Source organism: Capsicum annuum, chromosome 4 (assembly GCF_002878395.1).
Source record: "Capsicum annuum cultivar UCD-10X-F1 chromosome 4, UCD10Xv1.1, whole genome shotgun sequence".
NCBI lineage: Eukaryota > Viridiplantae > Streptophyta > Magnoliopsida > Solanales > Solanaceae > Capsicum > Capsicum annuum.
This window is the reverse complement of record NC_061114.1, coordinates 225,412,991-225,438,307: the sequence shown is the minus strand read 5'-3', so window position 1 is coordinate 225,438,307 and position 25,317 is coordinate 225,412,991. Positions and strand designations below refer to the sequence as shown.

Genomic DNA, 25,317 nt, shown 5'->3' with positions numbered 1-25,317 from the left:
CTTAAATATTAGACAAAATAATAATACTAAAAACTTGGCAAATTGAGACTTAAAAAAAATTGGAACCATAATTGAGGTGTAATCGCCGTCTGTGGGGATCGAGAACCCACGACCACGTGGTTAAAAGCCACGCGCTGTACCACTAAGCTAAGACGGCATTACACATTTGTTTGTGTATTCAAGCAATAATTAAATGGAAAGATACGACTAACATATCAAAACTTTTATAGCAGATGAATCTATGTGAAAAATTCTTCTTAAATCAAATCTACTTTACATTATTCACGTAATTTCATAGCATAATTGACTTTTTTGGTTTCACATGAAGGTCCACTTTACAGGGATAATACATTCATTATCTAAAAGACGATATTATTCTCAAAATTCGAACTGAAGTAGATTCACGATTTAAATTTTATGAGTTTTATATTGACCTGGAGTTAATACTATAACAATGGTTAAATTCACAGTTCAAACTTGAGACTTGTGGTTATGTGATGGACGTATGTACATATGTTCCTTTTCTCTTAAGTGAGTACCGTTCTATCAGGAAATTGTATCTAAGCAAACAAAAAGAATTGTAAATATTAAGGAAAAATGACATGACATAGAAAATATTCATACGTAATTACATGGTGTAGCTAAGATTTGAAATAATTGGAGTTCGCATCTATGGTTTTAATTAATAGAAAATGTACATGTATTGGGTCCCTTATGTATTCTTGATATGTCTAATATAATGTCATATGTATAGTATGTTTCATATGTATATGTACTTCATATGTCTTATCTCTTGAATCGCGAGGAATGGTGGTTAGATTATCAGAATATGTTGAGGGATAATGTAGAGTTGTAACCGTTGAACCTGAGATGATCCTAAGTGGATCGATTGTGCTGAGGATGTAGGTTTGTCACTGACTAGTTGATCGTGGGCTCGGTTGGTCAACCAATCTTAAGAATCATCTTGTGGCTTCAACCGATGTTAATCCAACACTGTATTTCTGACACGAAATGTCGATATGTATGTGGCAAACTTTAAATTTTCAATAACGTACTGTGAACGTCGGAGGCCGAACACATGAATTTCAAATCTTGGATTTGTCTCTAACCTCAAGGTAGACTTGCCTACCAAAATTTATGACTACAATATTATCATATTGATCGTCTTATATTTGTCGAGAAATATGAAAAAATGTAGTTGTATTGCCAAAGCTGCTGATTAAATAAATAAGATGATTGAAAATGAATTAGTATAGATCACTCGAAATCCAAAAATGTGTTACTTACAAACTTTGCCTCTTTGATGTACTACTTACAAGACTTTCTTCATAAAATTTCCACAATCTACTTAGACTACACAATAATTATAAGGTCAACAATCTTATCTGAAATGACTTTCTTACACTATCAAACAATCTCAAACTGAAATGGCTATTCGTAATAAATCCATCGTGATCTCATCGATGAGTCCATTGAGCAAATGCTTTTCCACATCCTTTACAATGTCATCCTTTTCAAGGAATCCAAACATTAATTGTTCAGTACTCCAGCCAAAATCCCACATGGAGTTCACATCTGGATTTCCGTTTTGCATATCTTTACCGATCATCTTATGCAAGTAGTCTGCCTCATCACATTCAGCACTCACATTTCCATTGCCTCCATAGGACTTTAAAGTGTCGAAATCTTTGCAGAGTTGCTTGATAAGACCATCCAAAGACCTTGTCTTTGTATATCCGATGGATATTGTGGCATAAGGATGGAGTGCCAGCTCCTGTCTTATCGCTTTCCGTTTCATTATCTCATAGCCGCAGTCTATCATAAGTTTAACGTCTTCCCCTTGGTTGTTTTGATCACTGGCATGGAGAATGCTGATTGGTATATTGAGCTTGAAAAGTGCCTCTGCTGTGTTTAGAAATAGATGATTTTTGATTACTGATTCCTTGAAGTGCTTTTCCGGTTCTGTCAATGGTTCTTGTGCCACTAATGGGAGAGTTGTTTCTTGATCATGTCTAACAACATTGGCTAATTTTGTGCCTCCTTTTCCTGCAATATGATCGGAGGGTGAGGAACTTCTTCTATAATGTTTATCTATCTTAAAAAGGGCAGCCCGGTCACTAAAGCTACCGCTCTGCGCGGTGTCCAGGGAAGGACCCCACCACAAGGGTGTATCATACGCAACCTTACCCTACAATTCTACCAGAGGCTATTTCCATGCCTTGAACCCGTGACCTCCTGGTCACATGGCAGCAACATTACTAGTTACTCCAAGGCTCCCCTTCAATGTTTATCTATCTAATTACATGTAAATGAATGGAAGTAAGATTTTATATCAGTACCTGTAAATTTGGCAGGAAAGCATTGATTTTGTTCATCATTAAAAAGCTTACTGTTCAGTGAGGCTTCTTGATGTATACCTGCAACATCGATTGTAAGAATCAGCTTGCAGTATATGAGCTATGTTTCATCTAATGTGATTCTATATCTAAAAGGGTTACATTAAGCAAAAACATCTAAACATATAGTGAAGGCTGAATACAGAATGATTTTTCATATAAATTCAATGATATATGATTATCGTGGTTGGAGTTTGAAAAGCGCTAACCATTGCAGTGTAGAGATAATAGGACCACTATATATACTTGTAAGTCAGCAATACTACATTTCTTAATTTGTAAGAAGATGTGACATACCATTAAATTGGTCCATTGCTTGTGATATTTTTGGCCTATCTTCTCCGAGTTTCTGGTCCATGGATATATCAACTTCTTGCAGTGTTTTCTCTTGATGCTGCAGAAATCCAACAATGTTATGGAGATATATTTCACATTTAGTTTTAGTTTTCTAGATATGAAAGTACTCCAAATCTTTAAAAACCAAATTAGATTAAGCTTTCGCCTAACAGATGAACTTACATTTTCATTTGAAATCATAGTTTCTGAACCTATCAGGACCTCACGTTCCTTTTCCATAGTTGTGTTGCAGGAGGTACTGTTTTCTATTTTGCAATGTAGCTCCGTTTGCAAATTGAGTCTCTCCGTGCTCATTTCTGAGTCATTAGATCCTATGTTGTCTGCTTTTGCTTCTCTTGCCTGGTTTTTAGTTAACTGTGAGCAGCTTTTGTCATCCTTTTGCAGCTTCATGTCTTGCAGAGTTGGGGACAAATGTTTCGGTGGTGCACTCTCCTCTTGGAGAATGTCTTCCCTTTTTCTCGGTAACTTTTCTATTTTTGGAAAGGTCTCAGTTATATGAATTTTGGTATGATGTCCCTTCCTATCCGTAGATGGCAGATTGATTGGCTTCTCTCGCTTGGATGACTGATCGATACTGTTTAGATTCTCTGCTCCAGGCGATATATTTTGATTGGCATTTTTGTTCTCGCTGCTTTGCATGATAGCTGCGGAGGTAGAAGAGTGCCGATGCTTGACAAGAGCTACTTGCTTTATTTTATCCAAAGAATCTTTTGAAGGTGCACCATTTTTGGATTTGGTAGAATTTTTTGTACCAAGTATGGACTGTTTCAGAGAAGACTGCTTTGTCTTTGAACTTGCTGCACCATTCCTTGCTTTTGGTGAAGTTATGGTTTCCACTTGATTTGCTTTGTGCGTCCTTACTTGCATAGTTTTGTTTGAGGGTAACTGTTCTTTCTTACCTGCTTGATGCTTCTCATCTTGTCCCTCGGGTTTTTTAAGCTTCTGCACTTGACGCACTTCATCCTTATGTAAGGCCTTCTGTTCATTGCTCAAAGGAAATTTGTCAATCTCTTTCTTTTCTTTCTGAATTGTATCTTCTTGTAACACAATATTGATTAGAGGCACCCTCGATGTTTGTGGTTTTTTCAACTGTGAGATAGTCTCCTTGATTTCGATTGTTTTTGTGATTTTCCCCTTAACACTCGTCTGATTTTTTTCTGTCTGTTTCTGCTGGAAGTTAACTTGATGTCCTGGTACTTGATTTAGTTGGATGTCTTTGCTATGTTGCTTATCCATCACGTTGTTGATCGTTTGCAAGCCTGAAGATACTGGACCTGTATCTTTGTTAACCGCTATGCTCCGCTCCTCCTGTTGTTGAGGTCTACCAGAAGAAACCATGTCACTGTTCCTCCTTGGAGAAGCGCGGGCATTATCAGCCCTACGCACGTGTTTTGCATCCTGAACTGATAGCATATTACTTATCATGTTTTTGTCAACACTAAGAGATGGCATATTCTCAGCGTCCCTGGTGCCAGTAGGATCTGAACGTCTCTTTAGCACTGGCTCTTGCTTCTTTTTGGGATCTGACCCTTTCCTAGATGCCTTTTTATCTTCCTTTTGCGGGATTTCATCGAGTCCCATTAGTTTTGCAATGACATTCGAAATTCTCCCTTTCTCTGATCCAGATTTTGGTCCACTTGACTGGTTCTTCTGGTCCAGATTTTTGAAGTCGGGGGCACAACTAGCTGACCTTTTATGGGACACCGGCTTGTTAGTGCTGAGAGGTTGCTTTTCGTGCAGTTTAGGAGTTTGGTCAGGGTAAGTCAGGGCCATGAGCTGCTGTTTGATGTTGTTTTTTGTTGTCCCTTTGGTGATATATGAGTTTCTAGAGGGCTTATCGAATGAAAATCTTGGCAGGTCTAGTTGCTTCTGATCAACTATCTTGACATCATCATCCTCATCCTCATCCTCATCCTCATCGAGTAATTTGATCCGGTTTTTGTTTTGAGGCTTGATCATATGATCCGAAGCTTCCTGGAGGTTTACGAGCATCCTCAGGGACTCTTCCAAATCCATAGCTCCTTTCAACAGTTCCTGCCCAACTTCAATCGAGTTCCTATTGAAATTTAGGCCATTGGAACATGCTCTTAGAATCTGGTTCAGTTTCTGTATCCCTTTCGATACTTCATTGATGTGAACATGAGAGATCGAAGGGAACTGGCCATTCGGAAGATGATATGTTCTCCTTTCAGCCTTACTTATGTCTATTGATCTCTGACCGAATTGCTGGAGAAACTTTAGCACAGGATTTCTGCTTGAGCCTGAGTCCATTTTAGTGAACTTTCCTCCGTTTTCAATAGCAAAAGCGAGGGCCATGGAAAGATCTCCCACTCTCTCAGAGTTCCGGACTCTCCCAGTACCATATGTAACAATCTGTCCTGATGATTCTTCAACGCGAAATGATCTGTTGCTGGTGCTACCTACTTTTAAATTAACCTGCAAGGTATAACATGTAACCTGAATGAGATTTATTGTTACAAACAATTTTCAGGATGTCCTGATATTGTCAAATGAACTTACGTATTCTAGAGTTTTTGTCTGTCGAGATCCTCTGTAAGTTTGTCCCGGATTAGCACGACCATCTGTCAGTTCAGACATATCATAAGTTTAGTTAGCTCTATCATCTGTAACATATGCTTTGACAAGCTTTACAACCATAAAAAAAGGGCAACCTGGTGCACTAAAGCTCCTGCTATGCGCAGGTCCGGGGAAAGGCCCTACCACAAGGGTGTATTGTACGCAGCCTTACCTTGCATTTCTGCCAGAGGCTGTTTCCAAGGCTTGAACCTGTGACCTCCAGGTCACATGGTAGTAACTTTACCGGTTACTCCAAGCTTTACAACCATGAAAACCAGAAAAAGTTTGAGCAATCAAAAATAGTTGACACTTCTTTTGTTGAGTTTTTCCTTGTAGAATTTTACTGCCTCTTAACATCTTATGTTACACTATGAGGAGGTCAGGTTCGGATCTAGAGAGAAAGTTACGGATTTGACAGAACTCAGTAACTTTGGTCAAAACCTTGTATGTGTGTCGAGAGATTCACTCAATATGCATAGATAATTTATCAAGAATCCAGGAAACTGACTTTTTTTATAGATTCAGAACTCATAAACTCAAAATTCTGGCCCAAAGAAATAATGCTCCATCTATGTGGAAACAATGGATTTCCTATTGATTATTAATATTATTTTTGTGAATTGTACATACACTCCAATTATGGTTTCTTTAAACATATACCAAGTCATGTGATTCTCTTTTCACTTCTCATAAGAAACTAAAGATTTGTGAAATCATAGAGTTATAATAATAGAAGATCATGTAGTGCAATGAAGTGTAAATAATCAGTAATTTACATTACAAAAGCCTCTCTATTTGCAATTCCCTGATATGAGAGACTGTTTCTAAGTATGTATACTTGTAGCCTATAATATTGCTCGGACTCTCCAAAAATGTACTGCTTTTGGAGGATTAGATACATGCACACCGATATTCTTTTGAGTATATGCAACATGCAATATAGCTTGCAACTATCATCAACATGATCCTTAACACTCTAAGAACATACTAATTCTGCGTTCCAGTCTAATTATCATAGAGTTTTGCTCATTTCAATCTGAAAAAATCACTAGTTCGACGTTCAATCTCATGCATAATCTAACCATGATATCTTAAAGATGTAGTATTAGAAAATCATGCATTAGCATTTCATTAATTTACCTCTGGGTGTGGAGTATGAATAGCCTGTATTTTGAGCAGCAGCAACTCGTTCCTTACGAAGCTTAAGATCATACAGCAACTTCTGCGCGAAATCCGACTTGCCTGACATATTTTGCTTTTTCTGTCTTACTATGGAACAGAGATTTTTTGGACTACACATCCATAAGAGGGAACTCAAAAATTCAATAAAAGCAAATACTAAATGTGAAAAAAGAAGAAATATTCTTAGATTGTGTTGTAGGTTAATTTGGTAAGGTATGGGAAATGTAATGTGTGTGAAGTTGTTATGTCACTTTTGGTGAGATGGGTTTTTCAGTGTTGGGTAAGTTGGCAAAAAGTAATCATTAACATTTGAAGTTGGAAAAAGAATATATTGTTGTAACACACCACTTAGAAAAGATTGACTTGAAAGTTAGCTTAGCTCTCACTCAGTGTTTTTTCTCTATCAGAAACACAGTGGTTGCTTGGCTTTCATGCATTCTAATCCAAGCAATGTATTGTATGGGCACCAAATAGCTTCACAAAAAAGTTTTCTTTATTGACAGTAGGTGTGATATTTCTTGTTGTTTTCTTTTATGTTTTTTGTTTGTTATATTTGTTATTTGTCCTGAGCCGGGGGTCTATCGGAAACAACCGCTCTACTTCACCTGAGGTAGTGGTATGGATTGCGTACGCTTTGCCCTCCTCAGACACCACTTTGTGGAATACACTGGGTATGTTGTTATTATTGTTGTTGATCTCCTCTTGTGTTTTAGTATTTGTTGTTGCCTAGTGGTTAATGAAAAGCGATGAGAATTATAGACACGAGAAGGTAGGTGATTTCTTTTAATTTGCCACAATGTTAATGAACAAAGTTACACATTACTTGAGATTGTGTGACGGTAGGAGATAGAAGGTACTCATTAAAATAATTGAGATGCACACAAATTAGCATCAATACCAACATTATAAAAAATGAGTTTTAGTACAATACATGATCAGTGTAAACAACTTTTACACCATCAACTCATCTTTGCCTGATGTAGTAGGTAACATATTTTATTTTCAAGATTTCAGATCTCACTCTTTTAAGAAGATTCACTGCAAATCTACATTGGATGACTCAAATGATGTAAAAATTTACTTATACTGTATAAAACTTGAACTTTATATAAGAATATATATGATATATGTTCTTAAAGTTGATCTCTTGTATGGGGTAACATGGTTTGTGGCGTGATACCTTGGCTAGAAGGGTACAATGGCTCTTTTTTTGCTTTGTGACACTTGAAATGTTAGAGAATTTATAGCTTTCAATATGGGTTGGCTACCTTTTACGAAAGCTACTTCAGTTAATTATCCTGGAATGGGAGATGATCTAAATCCAAATATTCAAATAAGAGATTATCTTTCCTCTTTAGAAAGTTATGAACCTAATTGATTTATTTTTTTTGTTCACCATGAATAATTTTTACCGATAACTTATGTCAGTTGTCACCACTAGGCCATCACTGACAATTACTGTAGGAAATCATTAATAACTTTTTTTGAGAAAATGATCAAATTAGTCTTGGAATTAGACTCACTTGGTCCTTGGTCATTTATCTATGCTAAATGCTTATCCTTTAGTCCGTGACTTTACAAACCTAACAAAGCTCCCAAAAAGAAAAAAAAAATGTGTCAAATATAAACGGTGGCTTCAACAATTACTTTCTCGCTATCGCTATCCACTATCCTCCATTTTATTTATTTTTGGTTAAAAGGAAGTTTATGTTGGTTCATAGTACGTGAAAGAAGTGTGAATGAAAAAATAGAGAGTAAAATGGTGGAGGGAAGGAGACAATAAAATGAAAAATGTACTCCCAAATTAAAAAGTTTACTCTTTCTTCCACATTGGTGGAAGGAAAAAACTTGGAAGTGTTTATAATCAAGAACACTTACTCCACATGGTAAGTGAAACAAGAAATAAGAGATGCCTCGCGCTGTTGTCGTCGCTCGGCTTGACTTGGCTTTGGATTTGGAAAATGAACGATAATGAGATTTATCTTTTTGGACAAACTTTATTTGACGAAATCTGACTTTTTAAATGAACCATTGCCACTTTTCAGAAGAGGCATCTTGTGGCTATATAAACCTGCTTTCATCCACAGGTTTTGGTACGAAAATTTCAGAATAAAAAACATTCTTCTTGCCTTAAAAATATTCTGTGTGATCACTCAAAACGTTCAGTGAGTTCGAAGATATTCCAGTTGTTTGAGGTACCGCTACAATTGGTTTGTTTGGCCATTTTATCCTGGGAGAAAAATTCTGCAACCTCGGGTACAGTGAGGGGAATTATTTCCCTAAGGAAAGTCCGTGAATTCAGACGACTTGGCCATATCTGTTTCATCTTTATTTCTAAAAATAAAATACACCTCTTGAAAAGATCACTTTGATCTTGTGTTGAGAGTATTTTCTGCACTTCATTGTGTTCTTGATTTATAAACTTGAACTAGTTGAAGTGATTGTTTCTAGTATACGGATTCTTGTACCCGTAGAAGGACAATAACAGTTCATTCATTGGAAATTAAGAAGGGAGGATCGTTGTGCTCCTTACAGGTGAAGGAGCCAAAAATATGTTGTTCGGGGCCACGGCCCTGTAGGTGGTTCGAGTTATTTTTAATTGTACGACGAGTTAGTGATCCGTTACAATCCGATTGCACACAAGCAGTTACAAAATGAGGCATTTGTCAAAACAGTTTCGGTGACGCCAAGACCGGACTTCTAGCTCCTTCCTTTGCTAGCATATTCGCCACCGCGTTTTGCTCCGAAAGATCTTGGCTGGTGCTGCTGCCTGCGTCTGTAGCAATAGTGACTTGCATTCAACAATCAGATTGTGATAGGAAGTGGGTGATGCTAAATGTCTGATAAATAAACTTTGACAATAAGTAACTTATCGATTTCCATTTCTACAGCTTCATACTCCATTAGATTTGCGACGACTTTTAGCACTTGTTTAATACTCCACAATTCTATAGTAAGGCTTGAAGAATCAACTATAAACTTAGCTTATATAGCTCATACATGAAAATATATATATATATATATAAAATACCCCATAACGTAATTTTTTTTTCTTATATTCGTCGTCGATGTAACCTCCACCTAGATTAGATATCTCACTTATATCAATGAGATCGTGGTGTTGGATACACACTTTATCATCTCTTTCGAGAATACAATGTTATTATAAATTAGATGCACTTTCATAAGAGCCCTTTTAAATTTAACACTGCACATTTCAAATAAGTAAGGTCAAAGGATAACACTCGCCTAAAATATTTTCATTAATATAGTCATTAATTTGGCAATTTCAATAGATAGTCATTTAGGCTTTTCTGTCGTCGCTACTATCCCTTTTTTTTTTTTTTTGTCTTTTCCTTATTTATTATTTAATTTTTAATGCTAATTATTTTACAGGTTACATTCTCTTTCTTCCTATTTTTTTTTGTGGTTTGTTTTTCACATTTTTTTTTTCTCTTTTTTCTTTTAATGTTGTTAATTTTTATTTTTATTTTGAGAAAAATTCACTCTATCCACCTATTTATTTGTTCAGATGTGATCACGGTAATAAAAACATGAAATACAAGTCCACCCATAATTGTTCTATCTCTTTTCATATGAGTTAACACTATAGCGACATTGTGACTTTTTTTTTTATTATGATATCTCTCTCTTTTTAATTAAAAAAAAATTAAGGAATGTTTGGACAGTATGGGTACAAACTTTAATAAATTTTGTATATGCTTGCACAAATTTTCACAAAATTTTAGATGAAGTTAACAAATTCACCAATAACGAATTACTATTTATGCTTACACAAATTTTCTCTGTAAAAGGTGTATTTATGTGGTATATATACTGTATCAACGTGGTATAAATGTGTATCAATCTAGTATAAAAGTGTATCAATGCGGTATCAAAGTGTATCAATGTAGTATAAAAGTGTATCGATATGGTATAAAAGAGTATCAATTGGGTATAGGAACTGCATGTACTTGCATAGAATTTCCTTTCTCTTTTTTAAAAAGTGTATCAATATAATATAAAAGTGTATCAATGTGCAATAAAAGTGTATCAATTGAGTATAGAGACTGCATGTGCCCAGTTGGGCCAAATGACTAAAAAGAAAAATTAAATTAGGCCGACTGGCTAAGGTTGTCCACCTTTTCAATTATGAGCCATTTTTTTATAGGGGAAAATTCAGATATATCATACTTAAGAGCCTAATTATTAGTTTTATAGCAACAGTTTGATAATTACATTTTATAGCAACTTATATTTTGTATTTTTTTAAAATGTTGCTGAAAAAATACATGTACAAGAAAATTATTGCACTTAATTAACTGAAATTAGTTGAGCTATATATGGTATAATTATCAATCAAGTAATTATGTAGATTCCTTTTCCATTTAAAACTCTTAAAAAATGTGACATCCATTATAACTTGAGAATTCAAATTTTAGTTTTTCCCCATTAACAGCTAAATCTTTTCTTAGCAATTTTTTCTAAACTTACCCTGTTTTGAAAATTCAAGCATTGGTGTTGCTGAATCAAATTGGACTGATTCTTCTTCGAAATCAACAACAATTGCAAAACGATGCAGTAATTTGATTGAATCGAATTCAATTGTTGATTCATCTATTCCATTTGTTTGAATTCAACTGTCAGTTGAAAATTCAACCATTACTGCTGTTTAAGGTACATAATCATTATTGTTATTCAGTTCGTTTTTTTTAACCATTACTGATGTGCCTATCAAGTTTTGATTGTCGACTTTAATTTGTATGTGAAAAAATTTAAAAATAAATTTGAGTTAGATTCAAGGCAGCAGTAAAATTGAAATTCAAGTATCTGTTGCAAAATTTCAGCTTTAAAGTTGTTTTAATGGGAAAAAAGTCAGTATTCAAATATTGTTTTGAGGATCGTTTGTTGTTATTTTGATTGTTTTAACAGTAGAACAAATCGTAAACAACTTTCGAATTGAAGTTGATTCAATCATTTTCTGAAATACTAGATAAATGAATGACCGAATGTATCTGTTGAATTTGATGATATTCTATGAACTCATACAAAAGTATAAAATATCTGCTGCATATGTATTTTTGATTTGCTTAATGTTAACACTGCATATGTATTTTTGCTTTATTGTCGGAATTCTATAGTATAAATGTATATTTGAAAAGATATTTTACTTTAAGGAAATGTAGTGTAAATGTATTTTTTAAATTAAGTTGTTGGCTGTGTAACTTTGTTTGCACTTAAATCTGAAAAGTGCGTGTTATAGCAATTGACATTTGACAAATATGTATAAAACATATCAAATTACAGATTATGTATGTCGCAGATGTATTTTTTTGATATGCTTAATGTTAACACTGCATATGTATTTTTGATATGATTTATGTTAACATTGCATATGCATTTTTGTTTTGCTTTTTGAAATTTGAGAATATAAGTGTATATGTGAAAATATATTTCGTACCTGTTTTACATCCGTTTGATGGAGTATTTTATGTATTTGATTGAAAACTTTTGTTGTATTTGTATGTAACTTTAAACAAATATTGTTTAAATGTATTTTATAAATTGAGATGTTGGCTGGGTAACTTTGTCTGCACTTAAAGTTGTAAATGGTGTGTTAAAATAAGTGATATCTGACAAATATGTATATTTGTTTATTTATTGGTTAGATCAAGTAGAAATGGGAAGCATACCAGTCCTTGTGAAGCACTCTGGCCGATGGATATACGAAAAGAACTTTGAAAAATATGTCACTGATGCTATACTATTGAGCACATCAGCAACATTCGTTGAGCTGCACGATGTTTTGGCATCTCTCTTAAGTGTGGATTTAACCAGAAAATATATTTTAGTGGAATATCAAATCACTGCTAATGCAGGGCATATAAAAATACATAACAATATGGGTTTGAAGGTGTTTATATTACAGAAAAAGCTGATACAAGGCATGAATTGTCTTTCTTTATATGTAAGCATTTTGGATAAAGTTGTAGGGAACAACTTAGCAAGTTCATCTATATGTGTTGCTGAAAGAGGAATCAACTGTAACAACTTGCAAACATTGATAAATACAACAAATGAAGGAGCTTTGGTGGTTTGTGAAGATACACAAGCATTAGATTTTTTTGAGATGGATACTATTGAGGTGATTATCTCAGACCCACATCACAAGCATGTTGAGGATGATCAGGTTTACTTGACAAAAAAATTTTTAAAGTCAGTCATGAAGGACTATGCAATTAGGAAAAAGTTTCAAACGCGCAGTAAAAGGTCTAGCAAGAAAACGTACGTACATTCTATATCACTCTGATTTTGTTAAATATTACTTGGGATATGTATTTTGAATATATTTAATCATGTTTGATGCAGTTATACATTGTTTTGCAAATCAAGAAATTGCGAGTTCTTAATGAGTGCATCAGGCATAGGAGACACTGAAATGTTTAGAATTAGAAGATTCATACCTGAATATACTTGTCCAGTGAAAGACAAGATCTATCCAAAGGTGCATACAACTAGTATGTTGATAGCTAGTATGGTTAAACAAAAATTCAAAAACCACAAACGAAAATACAGTGCGACGGAAAAAAAATGACATGAAGAAAGATTTTGGTATGGATTTGACATACACTTTATGTTGGAGGGCCAGGGAAAGAGCGTTAGAAGAGTTGAGGGGTAAAGAGCGTTAGAAGAGTTGAGGGGTAAGCCATTAGCATCTTATGGGAAACTGTCATCATACTTATATGTGCTAATACTACTTATCCGGAGTCACATATAAGAATGAAGAAGACAGATGATAATGCATTCTTGTATGTATTTATCGCTCTACATGCATTCATTAAAGGATTCGATCATTGTAGACCAGTCGTAGTTATTGATACTAGTCATCTGAGAGGAATGTACACTGGGGTATTTGTAACAGCATGTACAACGGACAGAGTAGGTTAGTATCACTTAATAATAATTACATTGTATAACTGGTTGTATTTTTTTGTATTTCTGCTGTTGACTTGAAAAATACATAGATCAAATTCATATATACATATCTGTATGTAATTACATATATTTTCAAAGTTTCCTGAATGAAACATGTAAAATTGATTATGTTTGATAGTTAGGTGCAATTATATTTTATTATATGTAATTGATATCATTTCTGGTAGATAAAATATATATTTTAATTGACCTATATTTGTAATAAATACATATGCAGTTCCTAACTGTATTTAAATCGGCCTGCATTGTGCAGTTTATATTTTTTCTTTGGCATATGGTGTGCTTGATTCTGAAAATGATGAATTGTGTATACAGGTCATATATTTCCTTTGACATATGTTGTGCTTGATTCTGAAAATGATGCATCCTGAATGTGGTTCTTCGAGAATCTAAAAGAAGTGTACAGGGTAAGACAAAACATATGTGTTGTGTCTGATAGAAATCCAAGCATCATAAAGGCTGTTGGTGATGTGTACGAAGATGTTCCACATTATGCATGTATGTGGCATCTATGAAAAAATGTGAAAAAACTTTATAGAAAGTCACACGATGCATTGTCGGAGATCTTTTATACAATGGTCAAATCATATTCAAAGTTAGAATTCCACATGTTAATGGAAAAAATTAAGGCAGCTGATATGAGGGTGAAGAAATATTTGGAATTGGCGGATTACGAAAAGTAGGCTAGGTCGTACGCAACAGTTCACCGAGGATGAACTTTAACTTCAAATATTGCGGAGTCAATAAATGGAGTGCTTGTATCAGCTAGAGAATTGTCAATTTATGACTTTCTTGAGGAAGTTCGAATACTGTTTGCAAAATGAAATTGTACAAATAGGCAGGAGACTTCATATACCTTCGCAACACTCATTGGAAAGTTTAATGACATACTTAGTAAGAACGAGACTTTGTGTACCCGTATGACGGTATGACCTTTTAGATTTGTGAAAATTATAATTATGGAAACATAAATATGAAAATACTTTCCATGCAGTTTTAAATTAATGAAAAGATATACAACATAAAAAATATGAAAATTTAAAAACATAATATATATTTTACAGATGAATTTTGTTGTATTGAAAATTATTAACAACTGCATGTGTGTTTGGCTGCTCTGTAAAAAAGTACTCTACATATGTATTTTTATTTGCATAAGTATTTTTTTTAAAATGCTAGTGTTCTTACAACATATCATGAAATATGGAATTCATATTTTTGTATCAGTGCATTTAATTTTTTTTATGTCAGATTGTACCAGCCACAGAATATGTGTATTCGGTACACGATAAATAAAAGCACTTCATTGTTTGTATCAAGGAAAAAAAGTGCTCATGTAATGCTTTTCAAATAGATGAGATACCGTGTGCACATGCTTGTGCGGTGTATGAAAAAAAAATTAAGAAGGGGCCATACTGTTCAGATTTGTTTAAATCAAAAACTGTTTTGAAGACATATGATGTTTCAATCTACCCGTTGCCACACAGCGATGATTGAATAATTTCGAAGGGCATATGTGATGAAATAGTACTGCCTCTAAAATTCAAAAGACCTCCAGGAAGACCTGTAAAGAAGGATCGTGGAAAATCAGGTCGGGATATGTTTGGAAAGAAGAATATCAACTCATGCGATGGTTGTGGGGCTAAGGATCACAATAGGCGTTCTTGTAGGAAATATCACAAATGATACATTTCTTCTTCTGTATTATTTCTTAAAATATTTTTTTTTTCATTTTTTATAATGATGAACTAATTCAGTTTAGTTATATATGTTTCAAAAGCTGTACGTTACACATGTATTTTCTAGCAGTAGTTAATATGTAGTTTTGACATAGTAAATATATTTTAGGTTCAAGGTGGTAACTTTAATTAACCAAACAAGTATATGATTCTTAATTGTTCAAATGTTTAAATATATGTGATATATTCTGCAAATATATGTTTGAATTGCATAATGTTATTACTGCATATGTATTTACATTGTAAAAATACATTTGATGTATAATCCATATGTATTTTTAATAAAAATATCATCACTGCATATGTATTTTGTAACTAAAATCAAATCTATAACTGCATTAAAAAGTCAAATTTATCTGTAATTCAAATTCTCTTGTATAATGATTTAAAATGAACACATATCAAAATTACATATTAGATTTGATCTATATGTATTTTTCATTAGCTTTATATTAACACGGCATATGTATTTTTTTGACAAATATTTTTAATGTATAATCCATGTGTATTTTGTAGCAAAATATCAACACTGTATATTTATTTTGTAAATAACTGTAATAATTTTTGAAATTTTACTTTAATTTAAATCCTAATTTATAATTATAGGTAGTGAAAACATCCTCAAAATGCATATAAGGTATGCTGCAGTTGTATTTTTGTAATGTTTGATTCTAACATTTCATATGTATTTTTATGCTGAAAAATAATTGATTTATATAACGTATGTATTTTTCTGCATAATATGAAAACTACATATGTATTTTTTAACTAAATTTCACAGTAAAAGGTAGAACTCCATAAATCTCACACTACATATTACATTTAACAATATAGGAAGGTGGTGAAAAACTTTAAAGAACAACAACAACATAGTAAAACACATATTATGAATGTTCTATATGTATTTTTGCAATATTTGATTTTAACATTGCATATGTGTTTTTAGGCTAAATACAATTGATTTATACGATATGTATTTTTAAACATAATATAAAAACTCCGTAAGCTTTTTTTAACAATATCTCACAGTAAATGGTAGAACTCCATGAAATAGAACCAAATCAAAACATAAAAATTAATCTGTACAATCAAAACCTACATCCATAAACTAGTTTTTAAAATACAAAAAGTCAAAAATCCATCAATCATCATACATCAACAACTTCAGTGACACTAGTTATTCTACTTTGCCTTGCAGGCCTCAATGGTGCTTTGATATTACTAATGACATTTGCTTCTTGTTTTCGGATCCCATAGTTCCACAAAAGTGCAGCATATCTTGTACGTAGTGCGTCGGGGTCGAACTCAGTCGCAATAACTTTGTGACCATAAGAAAGGCACTCTGCATACATAATCATAAAAACATCACAATCCCTACAAAAAAAAAATCTGATTAAATAGTGAAATATATTTTGTACAAACATACAATTTTGGTAAATGTAAATTGAAAACTTACAAGCTTCTACTCGGTTGTTGAGGCAAATCATCTTCAAATAAAACATCAAACCTATCTGAGGATTTTTTGTCTTTGTATCTTGGATGGTTTTGAAGATCAATTCCTTTCTTAACATAGAAATCATAAGCTTGGAGATACAATGGAATAATCGTTGCTATTTTCTCGATCTCAGCAAGAACAACCGCATAATGACCACTAGATTCATATGAATCATACAAGAATATACACCTCTCTGAAAATGATAAAACTGCGAGAACCTAGTGATGTTTTTCCTTTATATTGACCGAAATAAAAATGTCTTCCACTTATGCCATGGCACTGCAGCATGCATACGGAACCCGTTGATATATTCAATAAGATGGTGCTCCTATCCTCCGCATTAAGGTTTTGATGATCCATAGAATATACATCATTCAAAGATCTAATTACGTTCATAAAGTTACAGTCAACTGTACTGTATTTGTATGATTTATTTGGCTCATTTTTATATGAACTGTGCGGACCATACTTCGACTTCTTCCTCAATTAGTATAAGCAGACATCAATATGCTGCATTAGTGAATACCACAAAATTTAGAGCATTCAAAAAAATTATATTCTAAATATTAAAGTGTATGCAAGAAAAAATACATATGCATTTTTTTATATTAATGTAGAAGACTTGTGTATCTAAAATTGCATTCTTAAAGTTCAGTTACATGCAGACAATGTTATCTAATAGCATATACAACAATATGTGATGTAGTATACTATATCATACTTTGAATACTTAAAAATACATATATGTTAAACCATATGTATTTTCAATGTAACCTAATATGTATTTTTAAGCATTATTACGAATGAAATGGAAATTTTTTAAAAATAATATACTAATCGAGTCTGTCCATGTCTGATCTGCAAACCCTATCGTATAGAACCAATTTTTGTCTTCAACAGTCTCAACACCGAAATGAATCTTTTGAATTTCTGATTTTTCCCTCTTGTAATGATCCACTTTTCCTTTCCTAGGTATTTTAAGGAGATGGTAAACCATGAAAACATCTATTGATACAAAAAAATAATTTGAAGCAATTCAAAAAAACTACCTCTTGGCGGTAGCTTTTAATAGGTCGGCAGAAATTCAGTCGTTGAAGTTCTTAACAATCTTCGTATCTATTATCCCATCAATCGGGTGATATAAAATGGATGTTTCTGGGAGAATATGCGTATTAGCCTTGCTGAGCTCCCTAAGTAATTATAGAATACAAAAACTTAATAAATACAAACGTATTTGCAAGACATATTACATAAAAAATTATATATATCTTATTGTACTTACCAGCTGCTGAACCAAATTTTTTGGTGTGTGGCGATTCCTTGAATTTTGATGGTCGTCTAATTCTTAACTTTGTTCTGGGAGTGTTAACTTCACGATTAGCGGATGGATGATTCATGATGCTTTTTTATCATAGACATTCAAGCTAGGTAGAAACTCATCCAGGATTGTGTTTTGTGAATCAGGCCACAATCGTCCATCCCTCTGTTCATCATTGGTTACTTTCTGTGTATTAGGAGGTGTCCTAACTTGCTCCTCTATAGCAAGTTCGACCTCTTAATTCACCAGTGAATTTGAACTCAAATCGGTGATCCCTCTGTTCATCTAACAAAAAAATTGAAAAAAGAATATTACTTTTTTTCAATCAAATTGAACCTAAATAAACTCTAAATATATTATAGTAAGATACATACTTGAGCACGATCTTCAGTAACAATCTCAGAAGTTTTTGCATCCAAAATTTCATGTTCTTCTGGACGGTTTGCCGATGGATGTATGATGATGCTTTGTATTTGATAGGCATTTAGAATCGATAACATCTCATCAGGGATTATGAATTGCTAATCAGACAAAATTGTTTCATCAATTTTCTCATCGCTGGTCTGCAAAAAAATAAAAGAAAAAATTTAATTGTCCTCTGAATTATTACATGACATGAAGACAAAGTTAACATCACTATACGTACTCGACAATCATGTTGAACAACCTTCTCTGAATGTAAGTAATCCAAATTTATACTTTGGAGAAGCTCATCAGGGATTAATTGTTGAGAATCAATTTCAACATTCATTTTTTCGGAATGCAAATCAGTGCACCCCTTGAAAACAAGTAAAAAAATCAAAACATCAAACAAACATGTACTTGTATCTGTTTATACATGTGAATTCAAATGAATATATATATGAAACATAATTATTTACCTTTTTACCAAACAAATTTGCCTTCAATTCCTGATCAACCTCCGAACTTAATCGTTTTGGTGATCTTTCGGTACCAACATAATCCATATTTTGGAGGTCAGGATCTTTATCTGCATGTTGTTGCTACAAATTTGCCTCCAATTCCTGATCAACCTCCGAACTTAATCGTTTTGGTGATCTTTCGGTACCAACATAATCCATATTTTGGAGGTCAGGATCTTTATCTGCATGTTGTTGCTACAAATACATATACAAATTCAAATAACATATTAATATTTGAGTCAAACAAAATATTTTTTTTTTATGAAAATAAATATATGTATATACAAATACAGTTAAATACATATTGATATATAACATCAAACTCAAAAATACATATTAAAAAACATAACAATAAAAATCACTCTTTGTTAAAATACATATGAAGTGTTAAAAAATAAATACGAGTAAAATAAAAATATATATGCAGTGTATAAAACACAATAAAAATACATATTTATTAACATAACAAAAAAAACACTCAGTGTTAAAAATACATATATATGTAGTGTTAAAAAAATACATATGAGTAGAACTAAAAAATACATCTGTAGTGTGTAAAACACATTAAAAATACATATTGATATATAACATCAAATTGAAAAATGTATATATTTGAACAAAACTAAAAACACACTGTGTTGCATGTTATAATATTTTTAATAAATGAAATTATATGTATTGTTATGTGAGCATCATCAAAAATGTATATATACACTACATGTGATGTAAAAAATAATTATATTTAATGAACAATGCATATGTATTTAATAAGTAAACAACACATAAAAAATAAAACTTGCATATCATACTAAAGTCAATCTTCAATTCAATTTCAAATTTGAAAGTTCTATAAACTTTAAAAGTACAACAAAATCTGTATTTGAACTTTAATATTTATCTTTGTACCGTCAGAAATATTATCCGAAGATTGAACAACATCAGAACTGAAATGTTGTCCAGATTGCTCTAACCCTCCCTCATCAATATTTGATTTATTAGCTTCTATATCTACAACCTGATCCTGAAAAAATAAAGTCCAATAACATAATGAGTTATTATGTTGTATTTGTATAAGACAATCTAATAAGTATACATATTCAAATCAACTAAGATTTTCAAAGAAAAAATTTACCTTGCTTTGAGCAAATGCTTTCTTCATCTTTTTGATTTTTTTTCTCATTAGTCCACGGATTCCTTTAAACCCGCGACGAACCTGTTTTGATACAAAATCAATAAACAAAATTTTTTCTATGTAAAATAAATAATTGCCAAAAAACAATTACCTCATCACGGAATGCATCAAAATCTTTCTTAAAAATAAAGGCTTCTTTCTCAACATGACTCTCAGGCTTGAGACGGCTACTTCCTCTACATGAATATCTGGCTTTGACTGTGCCTGAGGAAAAATAACCCCAGTTGTTTGCTTTCCTTTTTTCGGTTTTGAAGAAGATGCCTGTCGTATTGGAATTGGTTTGAAAACTGGTGTCTTCATTCCATTACCCTTTGCAGCACGGGAAGTTGGTGTCCTCGTTTGGGTATGCTCGTTTACTTGCTTTCTCATTAAAGGTTTCTTCGCTACTGGTGTTGATGAATCAACCTTCTGTTTCTTCTTTGAATGTTCGTTGATCTTTCTTGGTGGTGGATCCTGGAAGTCGTCATCAGAATCAACGGAACGTTCATGTTGTATTGTATCCTTCTTTGGTATTTGTAATTTTGTCAGCTCTTTTTTCATTGGCTGTATGTTCTTAAAGACAATCTAGAATAAAAGGTAAATAATACATATTAAAAAATCAGTTAAACAATTGTAAATGAAAATGTATATATTTATACTGTAAATTACATATGAATACATATGTATTTAGTAACAATAAACCTTGCCATTGTCATTGAACATAGCATTCATCAAAAACTCAAAGCGTGGACGAGGTGCAATCGTCTTCCATTTTAATAATCAGGAAATCCGATTATCAACCTTCAATGCAATCTTTGGTAGGACATTAGAACAACACTCGTAAAGCCACACTTGAATAGCCAGTGGCATTCCCTGAATCAAATAAAATTGACCACCAGCTTTCAACTGGTTATTCAAACTTCTGGCCAGATCTTCAAAAGATAAAGAACCCCATGGAAAATCCTTATATCTTCCACTATCGACCAAATCAAAATGAAGACGAGGTATAACCACAGTTTCAACATCAGATAACACCAATGAATGCAGGAAATACAGGATTGCAAATTTCTCAGCATCCTCATCATTGTTCTCCCCCATACTATCTCCGTGAATGCTAGAAATTGTTATCTTTTTTGTATAATTTCTACCCCATTGAAATACTTCTCAACCATCCTATTTGGTATACCCTCGTAAAAAATAAAGTCATATTTATTTAACACACAATTCAATCCAGTTATGGTAGCAAATTTTCTGGGAGTAAAATTAAGAAAGGTGTCATTAGCACAAATCAGAATCCCAGAAGAAGAACTACCCTTCACCTCAAGTGTCATAACGCATCTGCACAACTGTGTTTGCACTACACATTGCTGCTTCTTCATAAAATAACCAAAAATATTATTGTAGCAAAAGTTTTTAAACTGTTCCTTGTTTAAAATTGTGCGTATGCTTTCATAAATATCTTTGTCACTGTACGAGTACATGTGTGGTGCAAATCTTGAAAGTTTTCTGACTATGAATATTTCATCCCGCATAACCTATACAAAGTAAAACTACCACTTCTTAATCTGTAAACAAAATTCAAGCATACAAAAAAAAAAAAATATAACATGCAACCAACACTGAAAAAAATATATCAAATATAATCAAAATTATAAGCAACACTAAAAAATACACATCAAGTATGCTAAAAATACAACCAACACTGAAAAATATAAATCAATTATTGTAAAAATACAACCAAGACTGAAAAAAATATATCAAATAAGCCAAAAATACATATATCCAATGGCATACCCTATAGCGAATATACTGATATGGTAGTTAAACTAAAAGTAACATACATATGTATTTTATCAGTGCAAAATATAATAAATTCTTAAAAAAATACATATTAAATATATAAAAATACATATAGCAAAAAAAACTTGTTCATAAGTATTAACCTATTTATTAACAGTATATTTTCACAATTATCCTATCATCTTTACAAATATGTTTTCTACTAAATTTGCCCTCCACATATCATCAAAAACATAAAATACATATTCAGTATTTCGAAAAATACATATAACTTACAACTTTAGTAACATCTAAACTTATAGCAAAATACATTTACTTAAAAAAATACATTTACACACAAAAAAAATGCCTCTTCATCACTATTTTCTTGAGAATCGTCAGCAAAAGAATTCTGCACTTCCTCATTAACCTTATTACTCAAAACTTCAATTTCTTGAGCTTTTCTTTTCTTCTCTGTCCCTTTTTAAATTTTTATTTTCTTTGGAGAATGCTTTTTCTGCAACCTTTTTTTTCCCATAATTTCTGTCATCTTAACCGGATCGTTGCAAAATTTTAATCTAATCTCCTTCGATCTGTGAAATTTCTTAAACTGTAAAGAAGATGAAACAACTTTAACAACTTCTTCTTGAGTTAAGCCGATACTAAAAGACGGTCCACAATCTGAAACCAAATTTAAATTTCGTATGCCAGTAGTTTTATTTTGTGATTCTAGTGTTTGTTCATTCATTAAAACAAAAAAAAAAACAAAAAAATCTGATTTTGAGATGTGTTAGAGTCGAAAAATCTCCAAAAAAACAAAAAAACATGCAATAGCTAAATTAAGTGTTACCTGAAATATATGAAGATTTGATATAGCTAAAATCTTGCAAAAGAAAGTAAAAGTGAAGCTGAAAGTTTTTGTTAATGGCGGAAAAAACGGAAAAATAGCTTTCAAAAATGAAGAGAGAAGGAATAGTGGCGTGAAAAGAGGGGTAACTGAAGGTTACTTTTCCAATAAGGTAAAAAAAAGCGGAACACAACAAAAATATGCCATAAATGCTATGAAATGTAATTTCATAAAACTAGTGTTATTTTTTATAATTGAATACATAGATATGTTACTTCATATATTTTGCCCTTTTTTTATCAAGCTTTCACTTAAACTACAAAATAACTCATGGGATAAAAAAAGTATAAATAATATAAATACCAACCATTTGGAAGAATTACTCTCTCTCCCACTTTTTAAATTACTTTATTCTCTCTCCCTATTAATATACATAACATAGCCGACATATACATAGCATTTTGTGTATGTGTTGGGATTTTTGTAATATGTTTAGAAAGTTGGATTTTTTTGTAATTAATATTAGAAACATAAGTTGTGTATTTGTGTAATTTTTAGTTAAAAAATTATGAATTGCATATGGGAAAGGCATAAATACTCCCTTGAACTTGTCGTCAAAATTTACTTTAACACTTTAACTTTATCGATAACTATTTATCCCCTAAATATTTTTTGCTTGAATTATATTACCCCTTAAGGGCTGATGTGGAAGAAATTAAAGCACGTTTTGAATTAAAAAAAAAAGTAAAAAAAATAAATTGGGCCCACTATATTTCTTCTTCCTCACACGCACCACCCCCTATCTTCTTATTCCTCAAACCCCACCACCCCCTCTCTTCTAATTCCTCTATTTTTTTTCCCACTTCTATCAACCATTTTCAATACATATCAAAATATTTTCATCTGAATTTTTATAATAACATCATCTTCTTACACAGAAATCTTCAAAAAAAATATAATTTATTTCATCAAAATTAGTTTTCCTCAATATCTAAATTAACTTCATAGCTGTCGCATTCTTATTTTGATTGAACAAATTAAAACAAAAATCAAATTCCAACAATTTGAATTTACATAACAAGAAAAGAATGAGGTGGATGTGGGATTGAATGTTTTGTTCTTGTTATTGTATATCCATGCTTTGTTTTAAAAAATGACCCTCAAATACAAAAAATAATAATATTGAGATGGTGTGTGGAGGGGGGGACCGGGGGATGAGGCGGGGTGGGGTTAGGGGTTGTAGATTCAGCCAAACGGAGAGAGGTGAGGGGCGACAGAATGAGTGTTTGCAGATTGTATGAAGGGGTTATGGGGGGCTGGGGAGGGGGGGGGGCTGAACAAGAGAGAAAATGGGGTGCAGGATGAAGAATAAAGCTTGGGGAAGGGGGTGAAAAAGATTTTTTTTTTTTAATTTACATATATTTTTTTTTTGCCTATTTGCGTGGCAACGTCACGCTGACTTGGAGACGAGTGTATTACACTCTCCATTGTGAGAGTTAAGTTATATATTTGGAATGGTATATAATTTATGCAAAATTTATTTAGAAAAATAAATAATTATCAATAAAATTAAAGTGTTAAAGTAAATTTTGACGACAAATTCGGGAAGGGGAATATGCCTTTAGATTGTTTGTACCTTCACTCAATGTTTAATGTTAAAACTTATGCGTCACATTCTTATCCATTTGTTCTAAGTCATGTTCTAATAGCTTGACTCTAACTAGTACATTGGCCCAAAACAAGGCAAAATCGGCTCGTAGTGACATACTACCTCATCGTAAATCCACGTTATTTATGTCATGAGGGGAAATATTAGGTGTGACGATATATTAAATATATTTAAGATATTATGCATCACATTCTCACCCACTTAGTTGTTTAACCATGACTTAGCTATCATCTCATAGCTTGGCTCGATTAGAGTGGTGTACGCAATTTTTTTTTTTTTAAAGCAATATCGATACGCCCCCCCCCCCCCACAAGGTACATCTCGCGCTGGGTTGGTGTTCAGTGTACCGCTTGTGACGCCTATGCTTTGCATGAACATCTCAATGTCCAAGATAAAAGGAACGAGGGGAAGAATCGACGAGGCGAGTGTTCTCGAAGAGAAAATCGTGATGGAAAAAGCGTGAGTTCTGTGAGGCAAAACCTCACCACACTACACTGCACTTCGACACAAGAGAAGAGGACCGGGCGCTTTGTATCTTCGGGATAGGAGTTGGCGGTCTTCTTTAAGAGAACTTCTTTATCTTACTGAACCGAGTGAGGTATAGACAGATTATACCACAGCTTGTGTTGTGGCGAGACGAAGGGACGAAGCCAGAGGCTCCCTTGCTTGCTTTTGCTTACCGGACAAGGAGCGACTTCTGAACTACGTCCACAAAAGACTGAGATGGTTCCCATGAACCGCGAACTCAGACTCCTAGACTGCCTAAGAAGTTTGAACTTGTCAGATTGAAATAGAGAAAGAAGGTATTCCCTTTTCGGGAAGAAAGAGATTCGTACTTAATCCCTCGTCAAACGAATAAAAAAAAAAA

The 25,317-nt window shown here is 32.9% G+C and overlaps 1 protein-coding gene and 1 non-coding gene across 2 annotated transcripts; both read right to left on the bottom strand.

The window, feature by feature from the left end:
- Positions 1–83: 83 nt before the first annotated feature.
- TRNAK-UUU lies at positions 84–157 on the bottom strand. Its single transcript has one exon. It is a non-coding gene; the product is annotated as a tRNA-Lys (tRNA).
- Positions 158–1,233: 1,076 nt separating this feature from the next.
- LOC107867013 lies at positions 1,234–6,914 on the bottom strand. The gene is made up of 6 exons (XM_016713094.2): positions 6,471–6,914; positions 5,274–5,335; positions 2,916–5,189; positions 2,694–2,790; positions 2,340–2,417; positions 1,234–2,046 (listed from the first exon to the last, which is right to left on the bottom strand). Exons 1-6 carry the CDS (start codon positions 6,628–6,630, stop codon positions 1,418–1,420), a joined length of 3,300 nt encoding a protein of 1,099 aa, XP_016568580.1. The 5' UTR covers positions 6,631–6,914; the 3' UTR covers positions 1,234–1,417.
- Between the last annotated feature and the right edge of the window lie 18,403 nt (positions 6,915–25,317).

Coding starts and splice junctions, on each gene's coding strand:
- LOC107867013 (XM_016713094.2), bottom strand. CDS start 6,630: ATGTGTAGTCCAAAAAATCTCTGTTCCATAGTAAGACAGAAAAAGCAA. Junction 5,190..5,273: donor AGACAAAAACTCTAGAATAC/GTAAGTTCATTT, acceptor TATACCTTGCAG/GTTAATTTAAAAGTAGGTAG. Junction 2,418..2,693: donor AGCAATGGACCAATTTAATG/GTATGTCACATC, acceptor TCGATGTTGCAG/GTATACATCAAGAAGCCTCA.